Genomic DNA, 21,489 nt, shown 5'->3' with positions numbered 1-21,489 from the left:
ACAACGGTCAATAAGTCCTTGACAGCGGTCTGTCTGTTCTGGATTAACAACGTGTCACGTGTTCTGAATTGACCAATCAGAATCGAGTATTCAACTAAGCCATGTAATAAGTATTATAATACTTTGCCACTTTGCAATTTGTTCCAAAAAATGAAAAAAAATGAAAAAAAAATGAAAAGAAAGAAAATGCTGATATTTGGCAGAAAAGTGTGTCTTATCAGCATTAGTGGCTGCAATGAGCCTGTTTTGCACTGCACATTTCTTCAAAACGGGGTTGCAGGCTCAGTGGCGGCAGCAGAGATTTCTTTTGGGGGTGCTGTGGGGTATCTTGACGTTTCATAGAGGGTGCTCAAACATGTAGGGTTTCCCATTAATGTACCGGTCGCTACAGTGGAATTTTCTACTGCAACACTCCCCACACGCAAATACACAGTGTACCCGCGACTGTTACAATGAAGGCTCGATAATCAGCTCACGGCATATAGGTGTAAGCAGGGGTAAAGTGCTATTTCTATAAGTGGGGAGTGGACCTAACATCCTCTTGGGGGGTCCGGGGGCATGCTCCTCTGGGAAGACTTTTTTTTAAATATTGAAGTTAAAAGCATCAATCTGGTGCACTTTGAGAGCAACATTAAGAGATCTATGGATACATCTCTCAACACCCATATGAAACAGAACTCTAAACAGATTTACTTTTTCTTTATGGATATTTTACAAATCACTCCCCTTTTAAACTCTATTCTTGTTTTACTGTCATATAGTATTTCATACCTGTTTTGCATTTATTCTCTTGTTTTTTTATAACTATAATGATCATATAAACGTGTGCCTCGGAAATAATTGTTAACATTAATCGTGACCAAACTGTTTGAGACCCGGCCACTAGGTCGCTAACAACATCTATCTATATATCTATATATCTATCTCTATATATCTATATATCTCTCTCTCTATATATCTCTATATATCTCTCTCTCTCTCTCTATATATCTCTATATATCTCTCTCTCTCTCTCTATATATCTCTCTCTCTATATATCTCTATATATCTCTCTCTCTATATATCTCTCTCTCTCTCTCTCTATATATCTCTATATATCTCTCTCTCTCTCTCTATATATCTCTCTCTCTCTCTCTCTCTCTATATATATCTCTCTCTCTATATATATCTCTATATCTCTATATATCTCTCTATCTCTATATATCTCTCTATATATCTCTCTCTCTCTATATATATATCTCTATATATCTCTCTATATATCTCTCTCTCTATATATATATCTATATCTCTATATATATATATATATCTATATCTCTATATATATCTCTATATCTCTATATATATCTCTCTATATATATATATATATATATCATGCCTCTGGTCTCTCTGCCCCCCACTTTGAGAAACACTGCATTAGGTTGACTTTCCCTTTATCCCTCTGGGCCAGTAAGGTCACTGAGTACTTTGGCAAATCAATAAACAAGATATGTTCATGGCAATATTGGATTTTACATCGTCATCACTGTGATTTAGTGCGTTGATTTGACAGGTATATCATTAACTCAATCAGTCCAAAACGGTCTTTGTGATTGAAACGGTGTTTGAGAACTGTTATCCATATTGCACGCCAACATTAATACTACATGCATGTAGTAAACACAGATCTCATTTACCCGTGCCCAGCAGCCAGACATGCTAACAGCCAGCGCTTGCCAATCAATCACGCGCCCCGCTGTGTGCATGGACGATGTTATTGGTCGGAGCCAAGAGGCTTCCAGATGTCTGCTCACATAAGAAGTCTCTGTTGCTGCAACCTGGCCTTAATGGTTTGTCTGCCCCCAGCAGCAGCCCATGAATCATACGGGGCTTCACATACACCAGCATCGCAGACCAATGATGAATCATGTTTATCTTGCTGTGTAACAAAAGCCATGCAAATGAATCAGCTTCTGTCTCTAACTGTTGGCCACGAGTGTGTGGGTTTCATCTTGACAGTTGTTGAAATATGTTGACAAGACTGTTGATTCACTCAAGCCTTGTTCCAAATTTAGACACACAAAGTCCACACTGGTGTTTATAGGCTGGCTTTGAATGTCAAGCCACCATTCATCTCTTTGTATCTGTTAGCATTCCAGAGTTATCGATTTGACACATTAAACACCACGCCGTTCAACAAAACCAAGAGAAAATGTTTATTTTAAACCAGCTAACATGAGCAGGTCATGAGCTGTAAACTATAATAAATCCTCATCCAGTTTGTTTTATATAAACTCATTTGTTCTATCTCCCTTCACGCAAAATAATCACCACTTCTCCCTTTTGTTTACATACTGTGCCGTTAACTGAAGCAAATGAAAACGTAATTAGGTTAAAGATTTAATATTCTTGTTTAGGGCATGTGAATAATTGAAGTGAAGACGCAACACTCACTGCCTGATGTTAAACCCGTTAGACAGTATCAGATAGTGTGAGTATACTGTAGGAAGATATGAAGAAGAAAACCTGCCACACATTCATGCCATGTGCTTTTTAATTGGCCTCAGAAACATCAATGTTGTCTTTCGTGGCTGCCTCATGATTTTTAATGCGCTATAACTGTTATTTAATCACGACACAAGACACACTTCTGCCTTGTTGCGTCGGTTGCCATGGTGAAGCCCGGTCCAACACACAGTTATGAACTTATTAACATTGGCACAGCAGGAACCTTTGAATGGCTCCATGCAGCGTACCATATTCATGAACTGTGGACATGCTGGGTGTTTTTTCTCAGTCCTGTTTCATCCCTCATGTGTTCTGGTCAGTAATTGAACTCAAGAAGCTAGGTGTATTTTCTCCAGTCCTGTTCACATTTCCCTGGTGGGGAATCGAACTCAAGGATTGGAGATTATTGGCAGCGAGAAACAATTGGGCAGCTATTTGTGTGATTGAACAGCTGGGGTCAGCCTGGTTCATCCCAACGACACACACAGCGCCAAATAGTTTCAGTGTCTAAACATTCATGGCACTGATATCAAATAGGTCTGTTATTGTGTTATCGCAATTGAAAATGTGAGAACATTTGCCAAAGCATCTACAGTCACGGAAATATCTCAGCACCTGTTTTGTACAGACATCCATAGTTACAGGACAATAAATCCCAATGGTATTTCTCTCTGCTGCCAACATGAAGATATCATTTGTGGTTTTGCAAGAAATGTCTTCATAACTGATGCATGTATTGTATCCAAATTTGGTGCAGAACATGGATCTCTAAGGATGAATTATAATAACTTTGGTAATACCCTCCAATGTCACTATAGGGCCACCAATGGGTCCTTTTAGTTTTTATCTGTCACATTGCCAGGCTATATAAACCAAATAAGCCGGTTGATACTGAAATGTGGCATTTATATGTAGGATTAAAAAGGTGGTAACTTCTCTAATTGCAATTATGCGAAAGTCTAAATGTATTGCCATTGACCTTTTCATTAAGATCAACTTCACAAGGACTGAAAAGAGTAAAGAAATTGTCATTTACAAGAAAAATGGCAGACTATAAAGCTGCTTCTGGGTTTCCACATTACAGTTCCAGCAACAGATGAGGCTCATAAGGAAGCCAGGCTAGAGGTTATTGTGATTTTAGTTTCACTCATTTGTCATACAGCCTACATAAGATTAGTACGGGTCTTCAGTCATAGCAAGGCCGAAGCCAATGTACTTTATTATAATTACGTTTTTGTCCAAAAGACCACATTGAGCTCTGTTGAGCACATTAAACCAACCAATTATCATTTGAATGTTAAATAATGCATCTGGCTATGAAGTATGGCTGGAATTCTTCTTCTTTTGACTGGTACTTGTGAGTTTGTAATACCAATTTCTCATCAGAATGGCCTCAGGGACAATTACCGTCAATAATTGAATCTGTTTTTCTCAATTAAGGGGAAATAAAGAGGAATAAGAATGCATCTCACTCCCCAAGGGGGGAACCACAGCTAATGGGTAGATGGAAAGCTTTGAATTATACATTATTTCTCTGAAAGGACTGTTATGGATAATTTAAAGTCCAATACGGCACATTTATCTGCCGCCTCTTTGGTTCAGTGGTCCAGGAAAACACCAAGTCAAGGTAATTTAGAGACAGATCGTGCAATTTCTATTTTCAAGTGTTGTTTTCCTCACAGAGGCAAAATGAAGATTACTCAAATGGTCTCTGTGGCTTCACTGTCACTTTCCCTACCTGTCAATAATAGGCTAAGTATTTCCAGTAAACATTTTTCATTGTTCTCTGTTTACTGAAATATAACGAGACAATGCTCTTATCTAATGTGTGTGTGGAATGAAGACAGGATCAATTTCTTCTAGTCAAAATGAGAAACGGCCAGGGAGAGATATGTATCCTCTTTTTCAAAGATTCTAATCAAATGATTGCTGCTGGCAGGACAATTAATGTTTTATTGTGTTACATTTCCTCAGCAAAAATCTATATTGTAATTCTAATGAATGTTGCCAATTGACATGACACAACAGTCATTTAAGCTATGCACAGCTCATAGGTGTTTTGAATTCACCTAACTCAGAGAAATTACCTTTATACACTGAAAAATGCCAACCTAAATACATTTAACAACATCATAATGAGGATACATTTATTTACTGTCAGAATATATTGCAAAACAAATAGTTTTCCTTCAAAATCCATTAGTTTCAACTAAAACCTTTTAGTAGATGTCGTTCTGCACGCCCAATCTTAAGAGAAGTAGACAGGAGTACCAACACTGAAGCAACGCAATGTATTACTATGGACGGGATATGCATCAAAAGTACAACCAAATAAGGTTTAACAAAAAACTGAGTTTAAGTGTATGTTATGAGTAGAGTAATTCCACTGATTAACCATTGACTAAATATGTAATTATAGACACAGAAGTTTCAGGTCTAAAGCCGCCAATACTGATTATTAATCAGCTGTTTTTTGACTTTGTGGATACAAACTATCTTCCCTCTCTCCCTATTTCCTGTCAATCCTCTACTATCCATAAAAGCCAAAAGATGAATGCTTGAATAAAAACAACCACCACGTTACATGATAACACCAACAAAGAAGATGGAGGACCAGAGTTCATTGAGATCCAAGAGGAGACTGCAGGCATAGCGATGGTGGGAAGGATACAACGCTAGCCCAGTTTGCTCTGATTGGTTAGCTGGACAGCTTTGTTTTGATTGGATGTCCCACCCCTTTGCCCCCATCACTTACAATGTGCTGGAGCGCTAGCCAGTGAAGAGCAAGTGTTACATATTGATGTCACTATGATACAGATGTACGTTAATAAAAAGGAGTCCAATTGGGATTTTAGCCTTTGCAGACCATTTACATCCAAAAAATATATACACAAACATTTTGGTATTTGGTATTTGCTTCTCCGATTACTGTCTTTATATTCTCAGTGTGAAATGGTGGGTCACCACATGCACCACGTTTTATACCTGGCACAGCAACTTCTACCAGTGTTGGTACGGTTAATGAATACAATATTTTTTAGAGTCTTCATTGCCCACAATAGTGTAATGCTGGAAAAATGACCTATAATAACATGATATGCCAACAAGAATATGTTTAGGAAGTAAATTGTGAATTCTTCTGTACATTTATACTTATTGATTTTTGGATATACATCAGGTTTCAGAAATGTAGAGTAATAAAGAGTGCAAGAAATGTATTATATAATCAAAGCATGCTGACAATAATGTGGCAATCAGTGTGACAAAACCTCAAGGGCGAGGAATGAAATAAAAGATGAAAACTCATTAATACAACACCTCATTTAGTTAATTTCAGGATGTGGACGTACACAGTAAGCCTCAGACATACAACACACAGGAGAAACACAAGCAGCCATGTTAACGACAGCCTCAAAGTCAATAAGGAGATGTTGGAAAACACCAGCAGCACACAGCTCAGTGCAGGGCGACAGCTCTTACTGTATCTCCAGGTGTCTCATCGGTCCCCGCTCAAATAAAGCCTGAAATAACAAACACACTAAGCTGTCTGTGTTAAAGTTAATCAGAATTTAATGAACTCACTGTCATCTCTGGTTGTTAAGAGGATTTAGGATTATTGAAGCGAGGGCTGCAACAGATCAGGAGTGAACTACCTCGAGATAGAGGGACAGTTAGGGCTTAATAAACCAAGGCCAAAGGGTGTACTGTATCATTGTCACTTTGTGTGTGCAGATTAACTCAATAACATCATGGCAGTTTCGAATGGCATTGGATTACGAGGTATGATTACTGTTGAGCCTTGGAAATTACATTTAAAAACCTTTTTCAACATGTACATGTTTCACAAGAACATTTTGTCTTAGTCGTCTGTGGAGCTCTATGATAGCTCGCAGGCAGACTGACCTCACTGGGGACACCCAGCATAGAAATCACTCTCACATTTAACGTTATGAGAAATGAAAAGCAGCTTGATTTCAATCTCATACTGCACTTAAGACTCCTAAAATATTCAGATGTGGTGTCGAACTGCAAGCTAAACCTTTCAATCCATTAAATAAATTAAACTTGATTTGTATATCACTTTTTATACACAAAAGGTAACACAAAGTGCTTCACAAACCAAAAATAAAATCAATTCTACTGTAAGTAAAAGCCTGTCTCTGTGCTGAGAGAAACAGCATCAATACATATTCATGACTTTGCATGCCATTTGTTTATCTGAGAAAACATTTGAATATTTATTACACATTTAGTTTAATCGACAGGTTTTGATGTGCAAGATGCTTTTAGACCTTTTTTGACGTTATCCAGCTCCACCCACGTGTGATTGCTATGTGGACAGCCAACAATAACATATATCCCTTTGTTACCAGAGACATAAACAGAAGAGCCTTTCCATTGTCTGTCTTCCATCCTTAGCGCTAATGGCTGTACGCTCGTTCTCCTGTTTCATATAAACACCACAGCATCCTCTGCCCTCTTTGAACAACCTCTTTTCTCTGCACAATGTTGACCATAATGATGTCCATATAGTGATATACTATATAAAGAGACTGTCCCTGAGACCTTTTGATCACCCCTTCATTAAGATAGAAAGTAAAAGCGACTGCAGGTTTTAGAGTAGGATAAGTAGAGGAGGGACAGGTTTGTTCTTTCAGTCAATATTAACCTCTTCATTCATTTATCTAAACTCAAGCTTTTAAGACATTATGCACAGTATGCTCTGGAAAGCCCTAAGGGAAGTTATTTCTTTGAGATATCTTTTCAGATTTCAAGGACTGTGGGGCTCCTGTAGTCCAAATGTTTTCTATCCTAAAATGAGTTGGTAGCTGATGCATGGGGTCTGAATTATTCACAAAACATCCCAGAATACTCTGTCAAGCTCCAAAAAGGCACCTCCTGCTGACATACATAGGCCATCGAATACTTGTCGGCCATGCTCCAAATAAATGGTCCTCTTAAATCCCTCTGGTCTTCTGACACTAGCGTTAAATGATTATGAGTTAAATGACTTTGGACATTGGGGGGGGGGGGGGGGGGGGGGGGGGGGGGGGGGGGGGGCAGCACTTAGTGCCTCTGATCCTCCTCTCAGAACAGCCTCCCATAAATGCAGAGGTCATCACAATCTGTTGACCCCATACGAATCATTCACAATGCCAAATATCTTGATCACACTAATGAATTATTCCTGCAGTCAAAATTGTTAACATTCACAGACCTGGTAGAATTCCAAACGGCACAAATCATAACGTTTGGAGGGAAGGTGTTTGACTATGTGTATGTGTATATGTGTGAGTATGTAGGTGTGTATATGTATGTGTGCATATATGTATATCAGTGTATGTATGTATATGTGTATATGTCAATCAACAGGTAAAGCAGATTAATAATAATAACAATAATAATGCATAATAATGATAATTATTGCAGATTATAAATAAATCATTTAGGGACAAGGGGGTGAGATTAAATAAATTATACTTCTTCTCACTCCTTTTCGAACACTAGATGTGGCACTGTTTATGTTGCTAATGCTGTTGTTGTAGTTGTAAATGTCATTTTTTTGTTTTGATTTCTCTTACATGACTATGCACTGCAACATTTGTTTTGTTTTGTAATTATTTATTTTACTTGTTCGAAATAAATGTATCAATCAATCAAATCTGTTCATTTTGTTAACCTTGACTTTATTTTTATCTTAATCCACTGAAATATATTCTGTTATCCACCCGTTTTGATGGGTTGTGTTCACTGTACTGTTACATTGTATTGTCAAGCACCTTGTACATTTGCACAAAAGGCACTATATAAATAAATAAAGCTTAAAGGTGGGGTATGTAATTTATTTTAGAGACACTTTTTGTTATATTCCATGGAATGCTCTTAACATCCCGATAGCAATGAATAAATTAAATGCTTTGACAATAAATACATTAAAAAAATGTCATCTGTGGAAGCCGTAGCGCTTTAAAAAGCACAACCAATCATTTTAGCCGGCCCGGCTAAAATAACTGGATGGCCTACCTGCCTGTCAGCCTTCCATCTGTGCACAAACTTATCTCGTGCCCTCATTGGTCATGTGCGCGTTCGTGTGTGTTGGAGGAGGGGCTCTGTAAGGAAGTCTGAAGGAAGAGGCAGATTTTTTCCGGTTGTGTATTTTCAAATTCTAGCGCACTCGAGCCGGTTTCTCCAAAATGACCTACCCCACCTTTAAGTGTAATTTTGGCTGTGTATTCAAATCCTGCAAATGGTGCTCAAAAGTCAGGCGTTCAATGATTGAAGCTTTAGCTGTCCAGAAACAAACTGAACATTTCTTGGCACTTTACTTGTGTCCTTGTAGTGCCATCTCCTTTATTTACAGTGTGTTTATGAAGAGTACATTTTTATTTTATTATTTCCAGAAGTGCTTTTTTTCATTAAATTAAGTTCTACTTGTGTTTACAAATAAGATGATTAATTTACATATTTTTGTTTAGGGTAAATCAACTGAAGGAGATCTGTGCCGTAACATATATATCAATAGTAACACTCACAATTTAATGATTCTGTTGTTTCAATATAGATGTTGCAGCAGCCCTGTCGATAATTCACTTGGAGATCATTTAATGTTTTGTTTGTTGAGGAAGGAGGAGACATTTCTCAATTGATGTTTCAATTAGTCTCAAAAATGTTCAGAGTCAGCAACAATATCAAAATCCCATTATGCGGCAAGGAGACACACATGATGGTTTGCCAATGCTTTCACTCAAACTGAACCAAGTCTTTTGTACATCTTACTGATTTTCTGTCATGAGTTCATCATTGAATGGTCCATCAGCCCTAAGGGAGCCAGAGCATTTATGTGAAGTGACTGTTCCTGTTAAAAATGTGAAAGAGCTTCATTAAAAGAAAGGATGTCTTGAACACAGAAACTAAGAGGATATTCACAATACATTTGCAAAGACACACAAGATGAGCAAAGGAGACTGAATTTATACGAAAATACTCAATGACTACTTTTAAGATATTGGTACAAAGAGAACCTACACGACTAAGAGATTGAAGGTTACTCACTTCTAAGATGAAAATGATGACAAAGAGACGACTGCAAAGAGTAGAAAAACAACTACGGAGAAACATAAAGACTCACAAAATGACTGCAAAGAGACTCAAAATGATGACTGAGAGTATATATATAAATAAAAATACAACCCCAACACAAAATGACTACAAAAAGACTCAAATGACTACTCAGAGAAATGTGTACGGAGACACACAAAATGACTTCAAAGATTGAAGACTTCAAAAAGACTAGGAATCACTGACAACAAACACACAACATCACTGTTGGGGAAATATTTTCCAAGGAACTGTTGGGGAAATATTTTCCAAGGTCCATAACTTTGACCCAGTTGATCAGTTCATACTGTCCTGACTGAGCAGACGCACCTGTAACCTTGGCTGCTGTGCTCTCAGTGTTTTGTCTCCCTGTTCCTGCCTGTTGGCGTCAGCTGATAGACGTGTTATGATTCTATCTTGTTATGCACAATGTTGATTATTCTCTCTCAACTAGCTAAATACATGGGTCTGGGGTAGAGTTCTTCAGAATTGACGTGGCAACTCTCCCGTGAAGTCAGACCCTCTGGCTCGTGACTTGTGATGTGAATTCTCCGGCCGAAGCTCCTAATAAACCATCAGTGTTTGACATCAAAGCTCCAGCTCTATCCCGTGTCTCCTTCCTGAGTCGATGACTCCCACTGCATTGCTACACAGAAGTTTTCCCCCACAATCACTACAAAGAAACGTAGAATGATGGCAAAGACCATCAAATACAAAGAGTCACAAAGCAACCAGGATGATGCCGTCAGTAATAGCAATAGCAGTAGAAGTTGTTTTACAGGTCTGTGCAGTTTAGTCCAAAGTTTCATAATCAATCTACCATTTGTGTGCAGATACACTAAAATGAAGACCGCCACCAACATCTACATCTTCAACCTGGCTCTGGCGGACGCCCTGGTCACCAGCACGTTACCCTTCCAGAGCGTCAACTACCTGATGGGCACCTGGCCGTTTGGAAACATACTGTGCAAGATGGTGATGTCCATCGACTACTACAACATGTTCACCTCCATCTTCACGCTCACCACCATGAGCATCGACCGATACGTCGCTGTGTGCCACCCGGTCAAAGCGCTCGACTTCAGAACGCCGCGAAACGCCAAGATCGTCAACGTCTGCAACTGGATCCTCTCCTCGGCCATCGGGCTGCCCGTAATGTTCATGGCCTCCACTGCCGCCGCTCGTAAGCATGACACACACACACACAAGCAACTATTGTACCTACACTGCAGGAGGAATTGTGTTTATATTGTACATAAAACACCTCTAAACATTCAGTATGTGACGCATGAGTAGACATACTGTATACCTTTTGTAACAACTACAATACATAGATAAAATAAGCTCTCCTAGAAATGTCCTCGAAGCTAACAACAACAATGTGTTGAGCTCGAAAAGTAGCAGGCACAAAACAGGAAGAAAACAAATTAAGTTTACTTCTGCATTCCAGCTTTAAAGAGCAATTATGTAGGCATACTGCAGCAGGCTTTATAAAAGGAGACAAACCAGAAGAATCTTTGTAATTGCACAAAAGAACCAATTAATGCTTTGCCTGGCTGGAGACCCATAGAAGTGTCTGCATAGACAAGAGGCTACCTGCGTGTCTCCGTGTAATTGCAGAGGTAATGGAGATGAAAATTGCGAATGGAATAGTTAAAGTGTGTTTGGGGAAAAGAGGGTGGCGAGAGATTTACTGACTCGGTGAGGTTGCAACCCTGTGTGCTGCTTAAAGATGTTGTTTTTTAGTGCCACAAAAGAACGTTTTCAGACCTGACAGTGGTGTTTTTATGCCTTTTTTTAAAGAGATGACAGAAAAAGTAGGTAGAGAGATAGGGAATTAAATGCAACACTTTTGGACACTTAAAAGGATTATTTGCTTCATGGTTGAGGTATCATGAAGTTTATATATTCACTTTCAGAAAAAGAGATAATTCAAATTCCTATTAAAAATTAACCGGTTCCAGCCACTAAAATATGATGATTTAATGCATCTTCCTTTTTCGTTTCATTAACTTAATATCTTGTTTCTCATTATTGGTCTCAAAAAACAAGCAAATTAAACAAGCCACCTTCAACATTCAAGGACATTTTTTAGAGTCAATTATTGATCAATTAATCATAAGCCCTAAATATTGTTATTAACTTGTACAAAAACGCATTTGTTAGTGAAAAAAGGGTTGACACACGTAACCTCTTGTGAAATTGCTTATGTGGAAGTAATGATTTATTCCACTGTGCTCATGTATGTGTGTGTGTGTGTGTGTCTCCTCACCCTGCGCAGCCTCCAGCATTGTCGACTGCAAGCTGATATTCCCTCTCCCCCCCTGGTATTGGGAAACTCTGCTGAAGATCTGCGTGTTCATCTTTGCCTTCATCATGCCCGTCCTCATCATCACCGTCTGTTACGGCCTCATGATCCTCCGGCTGAAGAGTGTTCGCATGCTGTCGGGCTCCCAGGTTAACACAAATCTGTTTTCTTTTACATTGGATGCAAAATAAGTTCATACTGTGAGTATCACACGTATGTTTTAATCACATGCAAATGAGAATTGTAGAGCTTTTGTCTACGAACTACATTGCCTACGCTATTTAGACAATAACTAAATAGTTTTTTGCATTCAGAGCAATGAAGCAAAGTGCAAGGCTGCCCAAAGCTTGCATACAAATGTGGTACACGCAATGTTTTCAAGAGAAAGCAATTAGGGAAAAACAACTTAAGCCTGAGGTTGTGGTGCAGTTTTAATTCATTGCAGTAGAAGAAGAAATGACCCAACAACAGTAATTTTGAGAAAATGTACCAAATGCTGGAGGTAAAACATGAGCACATTCAAGCGAAGATGTATTTACAGAAATGGGAAATGGGATATCAAAGTGGAGGTATATGATTTGTTTCTACCCTTCAGCCATTATTGCACTTTCATGACCACTTTTCTTTCTTTCCATCATGCTTTTTCCTCTTTACCTCTACTCTCATTCCTCTCTGACCATTTCTTCTCTACCAATCCTCCACTTCACTGTCCTTCCTCCTTCATTATTCTCTTCACTACCTCTTACTCCTACTTTCCTCTTTGTCCTCCTTCCTCTTTTCCCCACCACTTAACACAAAACCCTTCTACACAAAACCCTTCTTCACAAACAGGAGAAGGACAGGAACCTGCGTCGGATCACGCGCATGGTCCTCGTGGTGGTTGCCGTCTTCATTGTATGCTGGACCCCTATCCACATCTTTGTCATCATCCAGGCTCTGATCAACATCCCCAGCTCCACGCTGCAGTCCATCACCTGGCATTTCTGCATTGCCTTGGGCTACACCAACAGGTAAGCACCCCATAAGAGCTTTAGATACATATATTTACTGTAATAATACAACTATTAGTCCTTGTGTGAATGTATAGAAAGTGGGGAAATCAATAAAGCCTTAGTAAGATTGATAAATGATGCTCAACTTAAAGGTCCGCTATTACGGTACGTCCACACAGCAGCGTTAAAAAAATCTTGGAGGTGGGCGTATCTGAAGCTTGAGGACTTTTAGCGAGCAACGCGACCAACAACCAATCACATGAATCTCCTGCCCCCGACATACAAAGCAAAAAAGCCCGAAGTAAACTGGATATAAACTCCCCAAACAGGCGAAAACCTACCACTGTCTCTGCCACCTCCCTCCATGCCTGGCTCCTCCGGTTTGTATCCCGGTAGGTAAATAGGGACTGGTCATAAAGCACCGGGTGATTCCCTACCGCTATAATTAATTTCTCCTCCATTTTTTGGAATATGAGGAAATGACCTGCGGTATGTCTCTCCCAGCATACACACGGTTTGATTGGCTAGCGCTTGTACTGTCAGATTTGCATAAACGGGATTTGATTGGCTGATGCTTCCACCTCAGCTTCAAAAGTTGAACATTGCTCAACTTTTGAAGCCTGAGATGCCTGGAAATCTCCACTTTGCTTCCCACAATGCAGTTCGGCGAAAAGTGAGGCAAAGTGACGTCACCCCATTCAAAGTGAATGGGCAGAAGCGTTGGAAGATTTTTTTAACACTGCTGTGTGGACGGGCCACTCTACTGTTTTTCATCAATATATTATTTATAGGTCTCAGATATATACAAAACATGTCTCTGAAGTTTTTGGCTCGAAAAACAGATCATTGTAGCATCCCATAAACCCCTCTGTTTCAGCCCCGTTTCAAAAGTGCTGACTTTAGATGAAAATAAGGAGCCACTCCCCACGCCCCTCTGAGAGATATTTGGTTAAATGGAACACAATAGGCGCTTTCACACCGGAGTATACTTTTCCCAGGAATAGTTCCGATAGTTCCTGGGATTTTGCGTTCACACCAAAAAGATCTCGAACTAGAACTTTTTTTCGGGAACCTTTTCACCCCTTTTCAGTCCCTGCTACTTGGTGGTACTTTCCTGGGGAGGAAAAGGTTCCAATTTCTGATTGGCTGGGCGAATTGCAAAACCACGCCCGTAAAACTCAGAAAAGTTTTTGTGAAGCCGCCATTTCATTTGCTCGCATTAGCATTAGCCCAGCGCACCAAGGGAGAGAGACTAACTTATGGCAACACAAAATAAAACGAACTAAAGAGAAATATGTTCCGGGAACTATTCCTGGGAAAAGTACTTGGTGTGAAAGCGCCTAATGGTGCTCTAGGAGGAGATTCAGGTGACCTTGGTTACCTTGGTTGGTGATTGGCTAATGGTTACACAAGACAAAAAATCATTATGACATCATAAAGTGGCCAAAATCTGATCAGCTCATTTTCAGACAGGTTTTTATATAAATGGATCAGGACAAAAAGAGAGGGGGTCTTTGTTCCTGAAACTTTCAGAATCTCTTTACACAGAGGGGACACATGTTGATGTAGAAGAGACATGAAAAAGTGGATTTTGCATAATAGGTAACCTTTAAGAAAAAGATTTGAGAAAATAGAATAGACTATTCAGCATTGTGCCTTTAATGATACAAGGTTTTATAGAATGACTAAGGTGCCCTTGTACTTTTCATAAAGGAGATAATTGAGCGGTATTTTCTATTGTTAAACTGTGACCTTGTTTCTGTCCTCTGCAGTAGTCTGAACCCAGTCCTTTACGGCTACCTGGATGAGAACTTCAAGCGTTGTTTCCGTGAGTTCTGCACCCCGAGTCCCTCTGTGGTGGAGATGCAAAACTCGTCCCGGACCGGATTAACCAGCCGCAAGCTCCCACAGCGCTCCCACAACAGCGCAAACACGGGAGATAGGTCCAATCAACAGGTAAACAGTGTCCGTGTGTTCATACACCACTACAGGCAGTTTCAGAAATACGCATAGTTGTTTAATTCAAAGGGTAAAATGAGAAGATCGATACTACTCTCATATCTGATCAGGGAATATGCTGTTAGCTTAGCTTAGAATAAGACTTATAGTAGCAATTAAGCACCGAAGACACTGAACAGAAGCCAATTCTTCTGGCTAAGGAATAGCCCGGCACATAAAACGACACTTTGATTTTTTTGGAGGACCGTTTTACATTTACAGAGAGCGACGCTATTTTCAGTCTATATGCTAAGCTAAGACTGCAGATTCAAATTGACCATACAGACAAGGAAGTGATATAAATCTGTATTTTAGCATTCTGGCTGTGAACACACATGCATGTAAGGGTGCATATACAGTATATCCTGTATACGACATAACATGAAGATACTTTCTCTTCTTCAACTCCTCTCTGCAGGTATGACTAGCCTTGGAGGGGTCGTCGGCGGACTCTCGCTGTTGTGGCGGCGTAACCAACGACGACCTCAACTCGGAGGTCACGCAGGTCACCACAGGGCTCTGACCTCACAAACAACATGACCCGTACAGACAACCAAGGACATGACCGAGACTCGATAGCAAAGCCCTTTTGTCGAGCAGCCCAATTCTTACTAAGTGCATGGCTGTGCAAGGCCTTTACTCTAAAACTGATTAAGAAATGGGTTTGAGATAGACAGAAAGTAATTACAGTGCGACTCCTAACTGAAGAAGCTTTTGCACTCAATTGCAGTCAACGCTATTTAAGTTTTCATTATCACTATGATAATATAGACTGTACCGAATGAAGATGTGCAGTGAACAAAGACAGCTGTATTTATTAAAAGCCACCCACACGAGAAACATAAATGATTTTGTTCTGTATGCTCCAGACAAAGCTTCGCCATCGATTTAATCCTCCTCTCATCCTACCGCTAATTGTCTAGGTTGTAAAAATAATCTATGATTTGTCTTGTTTGCAGAGAACAAATGACTTCCCTCCAATCTGTCATTCTTTTCTCCAGATGTTTTCTCCTTGAATTGTTAGTACGTTCGAGAGTGTAAATGTTGATTTATAGGAGTCACTGGACAATAATGGATCTAATCTGATTTTGGACTTGTGTTATCAAAAGCTCAAAGGCTTCACGGATCCCTCACCACACAAATACATCACCAGTCAGGAGGTATTTTTCAGTTCATTTACTCCACCAGCTGTTCTTTCTATCCATTCTGTATGGCTTCCACCGTATTGACACTGTTCTCCATTCATTGATCTGCACAGTAACACGCTGGCTTTGGCCACTTCAGGACGATCGACCGTGTTGACATGAAACTGTGCTCCCGCCTCTCGACACAGCTAACCTTGTGTTGTCCATCAAGCCCCCCTCAGTGTTCATTCTGTCCTTCTTCTATTTTGATAGAGTCCCTGTAAAGAAGTATTATACCCTTTTTCTGGACTTATCCATAAGCAGACTGAAGTTCTGCTGAACTGTACTAACCTCTGAATGTACAGAATGAAAGAAAACAGCTGTGTTTATCACACTGCGTCCTGAACTGTGGATCCTCCAAACCAGCAAAGACCATGCATTAAGCCTGTTTGCACAGCACAGAGCTGCTGGAGCATAAAGGGCGAACACATGGTACCACTAGTGTATCATTAACTACAGCCATTACACAAGGTATGGGTTTAATGGAGTCTTCTCCCGATTAAAGAAGTTAATAAGTGAGCCAAGCAGGATTGTACATTTCGCCGTAATATTTGAAATTGCTTGTGCTTATGTGTTGTGCTGTATGCTTCTCTTGCCTGTTGCCTTTACAGTAGCTCTACTCGATATTCTGTGTGCCAGTATTTTTTTAATGAAGATGAACTTGATTGTATTTAACTTATCTCCCATGTAACATACTGTAAGTATTATGTTGCTTTTTTTTTTTATAAACATGACATCATGAGGTTGCAAAGAAAGGATTTTGTGATGATCATGGTGGACGAGAAAGTTGCTGTGCTTTTAAATGTACATTTTGTCATATTGAATCAGCCATGTTACTGAAGAAATGTACATTAATCAGAAAACGTGTGTAAATCTTTTTGACTGAAAACCTATGAGAGGATGTTTCTCTGTACATACAGGTCTATATTTGGTATTGCTGCTTTCAGTGAATAAAAAAACTAAACTAAATAATTATTTTCAGTCATCAAGCCATGAGCTACAACAAAGAAGAAACTGTTAAAACCCATGTGGCCTAACTGTTAGAGATTGGTATATTACAAAACAGCAGCTGAGTCTTGTATTGAGTATTTAAGTGCGACAAAATGTACATTTTGTTTCACATAAAAGATGTGTACAAAAACATGTATAGGAGCCTAGTGTCACCTTTTAATGTTATTGAATGAGTTAAGAATTATGAAATATGTAGCATAAGTTTAAAAAGTAAACATACGCAGAATATTTTTCCAGAAGACATACAGTTTCAGCTTCTGTCTTTCAGTACATTATCATGATGTAGCAAATATTTTACATTCAGGTCCCCTTTTACAGGTTTCTTGTATTAAAATGGATGTTTTTAACCAGCCCATTGTTTAACATTAACTAGCTAACTACAGCTGATAACATATGAGATTTCTTTTAAACATCTACGTCTGTTTGAAGTTGAGCACAAGTTTGAAAGGTGCAGCATAACCTCATCCTAAATAAATGGTATTTATTCATCAAGTGATGAAGAGATTAATATACATTTTCCAGAAGAAAAATACATTTGTACTATTAAAACAAGCATCCCCCATGAAGGATATATTCTTGAAGATGAATTTAAATAAAATGTATTTGATGCTTTCCATGATCTGTACAGACACCACTATTAAACTCTTTTTTTATCATGTACTTGTTAACATGGCTTGTGAATCATAACTTGTCTTAAAATGGCATTTATTGTATGTTAATGTAAAAAAGACAATTTATTCTATATGTACAACACTATGGTAAACAAAACACACAATCTAACTGTTAATCAGTGCATTGTCTATGGAATAAATGTATTTCTGAATCTCACTGAATGCCTTTTTTCTTGCATCTGAATAAAGTATCATCTACATTGTAGTCTGTTCTTCTTTCATTCAGTACAACTACATCTTCCTGAAACACAACACAGCTTTCCTCACTGCACACTCAGTAGTACAAATAACAAACAATAAAAATGATTTGTGAGGTTGTCCTCCCAGGGCGGACCATCAATTTTAAGCTGGAGCTTTTCCCCATCAATCACTTCTTAATTTAACCCCATATGATTGTTGTAAAGCGACTGCCTAATATGCCATATTTCAGCCACAAAGTGCTGAGTCGGCTCAGTGTACAGTAGGTAACTTTATCTGGCAGAGGATTAAAATATCAAAGCAGGAACTTAAATTGTAAATGCAGTAAAAGCACAGCTGTGACACATAACATTAAAGCCAGCTCTCTTCTATTTTAAAGGGTCCCTATATGCTCATTTTCAGGTTCGTACATTATTGGTTTGTATTTTGTGCGTCTACTCTGACATGTTTCCATGCACTGCCTTTGATGCAGCACCTCTTTCCACCCTCTGTCTGAAACATGAGAGCAGGCTGCTCTGATTGGTTAGCTGGCCGGCTCTGTTGTGATTCGTCAACCGCTCGAAGATATCCCGCCCCTACGCTTATCACGTATAATGTGTTTGAGCGCTAGCCAATAGAAGCGGGAGTGTTACTTAGTGATGTCATTATGTAGAGGAAGTAAACAAAGGAGTACAATGGAAGCGTTTCAGGCACGGGGAGCAGGTGCTCTGGAGGGAGTTTTGGGATATTTTCATTTGCAGACCATTTACATGCAACATAATAGGGCCCTTTAACCCTTTATCTGGCGAGGAACTATATTTGGTAACTTCTGCACACACCAAACATGGCGTCCCCCCCGCGACTCAGTGAGGTCGAGAAGCATGTGGTTTTCTCCCAGCCGAAGATCAGCGAAGATCACTCTACGCCACAGAGTACGCCATTGGGGAATTTGACCAATCAGCAGAGGCCTGAAGCGGGTTAACCTAATAGTGCCCTATAAAAGGGTTAACTCCCCCGTATTCCAGTAAGCCAGCATGCAGGGCACTGGAACTAGTACACCTAAATGTGTGAGCAAAGATAAATGTCCTCCATGTCAGTGACAATTGAAAAAGTGGACTTCTGTAAGATTGACAGGTCAAGGGCTGAGGGAACCAAAATGTAGATTCAAAGGGCATATTTTAAATTCTGTATTTTCTGCACAATGCTAGACTGCATAAGGTATATTATAACAAATACATTCTACATAAGACCCTACAAACTTTTAATTTTATGTTTTAAAAAGTGAGTCATCTGCCGTCCTTTGCTCCTCCCTATTCTAAATCTTAAAGTATTATTCTCAGTTTTTGAATGCTCGTTTTATAGCAGGTGTGTTTCATTGAGAGTCCGATCCTGCCCCGTCGCTCAGCAAGAGGCCACTCCCTTGACATATGGCACTACGTATGTATTACCCGGTGTCGAGGGGAAGTGAATGAGGTAATGGAAAGGACTGAAAGCTGTTTCAGGTGTTTTTATGATTTCACACCGGGATGCATTGATTGCAAAGAAGTAAGCTTTGCTGCTTTCTAAAATAAAATGATTTCCCAAAATGAAGTAAAGTTGGAGCTGTTGTTGCAAAATGTCTAACATAAAAATGTGTTGTGTGACCATTATCAATCCCAGACATGTTGCCAGGTCACTGCGGTGTCAACGTGTAAGCATGCATGTGTAGTGTGCATGAGCTGTTTACACTGGTGTCTGTGTGAGAAAACGTCATCAGTGCGGTTTGTAGAGGGCGTGGGCGTGTTTGCGTCATGCATGTCTGCACACATGCACTAAACTCTATCCTGTCATGTACAGGGCTGTCAGGGAGCCAGGCATTATGTTATTGGAGTTGGCAGCATGATTATTCCTGTCATAGCGATTAATATCAAGCGGAGTTGAATGTCCCCTCTTTCTGCAGAGAAGGAGCGCTCGTTCAGACGTCATGTTGTGAGGATGCCCTTGTCTGTACGGAAAGCTATTCACCCAAACATAAGTTAAATGGCGAGGAATTCTCATTCATTTTTATGGAGAATGATAAGGCTCTTTATCAGAAGATTTAGAAACATTTCGCATTTACAGAAATGTAATACTGTGGCTCATTTATTTCCCCTACTGCAACATGCTGTTTATAGGATCACCTGCTAACTTAAAGATTTTCTATACATTGAACTCATTTAATGATCTCAAGCGATGCATTTAAATACAGTTATTCTGCACATACATATTAAGATGTGATATCAACGATTAAAAGTGCATGTTTTGTACATCCTGGAACTCATGTTTATTGAGTATCTGCCACAGGCATATACTAGATAATGCTCTTCAGCTCTGTATCTGTACTTAAAAGGAAATGTGCTTACTACTCAATTGAGAAAATATAGCAGTACTGAAGACCTTGTACTAATCTGCTTCATACTGTACATTGCTGTTACGCTCTGAAGGCTCCAAGGATATCGCCAAAGACTAGAGTCTCGTTGTATCTTTGACGCCGCTTATGGATTTTCTCAGGTCATAACCTAAACCACAGGCTCTTTACTGTTCGTAGCTTGTTTGAAAAATGGAAAAAGTAATGACTTTTTAACAGCAAAAAGACATAAATCCTTTATGAAACCCTAAACGACCTTGGGTCCCTTGAAAGGCGCTATATAAATGCAAGCTATTATTATTAAACGGCAAATGTAAGAGATTGTATGTTTAGAACCATGCCAAATCCAATTGGCTTTGAGCTTGAAACTTCGCACTGTCAAAGAGCGGCAGTTTCCTCAGGCTATTTCACAGCTTGATGAATGGCGTACTAGCTGACATCATCAGAATGAGGAACATTGTGTTTTGGTGTTGTGCTTCACAGCGTGTCGGGAGGATGAAAAGTGGACACTGACGAGAAAATCTCAGGTGTGTTTGGAAAATAAAAAGCCTTGGGCTGTTCAGGGAAAAACAGTCGGGAGGTTGCCTCAGCCAAAACAACAAACCATGTCAGCTGGTCGAGCTAATGAACCAGCAAACAAATGACCACTGAGTCCTGTAACGCTGATCATTACTTTGTCCGCCAATAAACCAGCCACCCAGCAAAAGCCTGCAGTTCGACAGCTGACAAATGAGACGCCTCGGTTTGTCTGTCGACTAACCAGCCATCACCGTAACAACCCAGCAGGGTGTCGTTTCTTATGGCTTCTTCCCCCTTAAGCCTGGTGGTTGATCTTTAGGCATTTGATTTAAATCACTGGACGTATCGCTGACTCCATTTTTTACTGGGCGATTACTCAGCAGGACTGTGGGGCACAGGAGCATTCCAGTCAGGCAATATTCCCATCCATCCACCTGATTTCATTACCCTCCTCTCCCGTAAGTGCTTTGCAGTTCCCAGGTCTGCAGAAAGATTGGCTATGAACATTTGATTATCATGCCCCTGTGACTATTATATTACCATAGATGTACCTCAACAAGAATGAGAAGAAACTACATATCTAACCGAGTGCAAAAGGGGAAAGGACAACCATTTAAATGAAAGTCTTTCCACGTGTGACTCATGCACACATGTCCCTATA

The 21,489-nt window shown here is 39.6% G+C and overlaps 1 protein-coding gene across 1 annotated transcript in view; it reads left to right on the top strand.

The window, feature by feature from the left end:
- oprm1 (opioid receptor, mu 1) overlaps positions 1 to 17,937 on the top strand; it is a 30,198-nt gene extending 12,261 nt beyond the window's left edge. Inside the window, exons 2-6 of the mRNA XM_034151825.1 lie at positions 10,416 to 10,765; positions 11,864 to 12,039; positions 12,722 to 12,900; positions 14,655 to 14,838; positions 15,299 to 17,937. Of these exons, the coding sequence (XP_034007716.1) occupies positions 10,416 to 10,765; positions 11,864 to 12,039; positions 12,722 to 12,900; positions 14,655 to 14,838; positions 15,299 to 15,304 (895 nt within the window). The 3' untranslated portion in view covers positions 15,305 to 17,937. The remainder of the gene's footprint in view (positions 1 to 10,415; positions 10,766 to 11,863; positions 12,040 to 12,721; positions 12,901 to 14,654; positions 14,839 to 15,298) is intronic.
- Positions 17,938 to 21,489: the final 3,552 nt, after the last annotated feature.

The sequence above is a fragment of the Trematomus bernacchii genome, unplaced genomic scaffold (genome assembly GCF_902827165.1).
Source record: "Trematomus bernacchii unplaced genomic scaffold, fTreBer1.1, whole genome shotgun sequence".
Lineage (NCBI taxonomy): Eukaryota > Metazoa > Chordata > Actinopteri > Perciformes > Nototheniidae > Trematomus > Trematomus bernacchii.
This window is presented reverse-complemented; position numbering and strand designations above follow the sequence as displayed.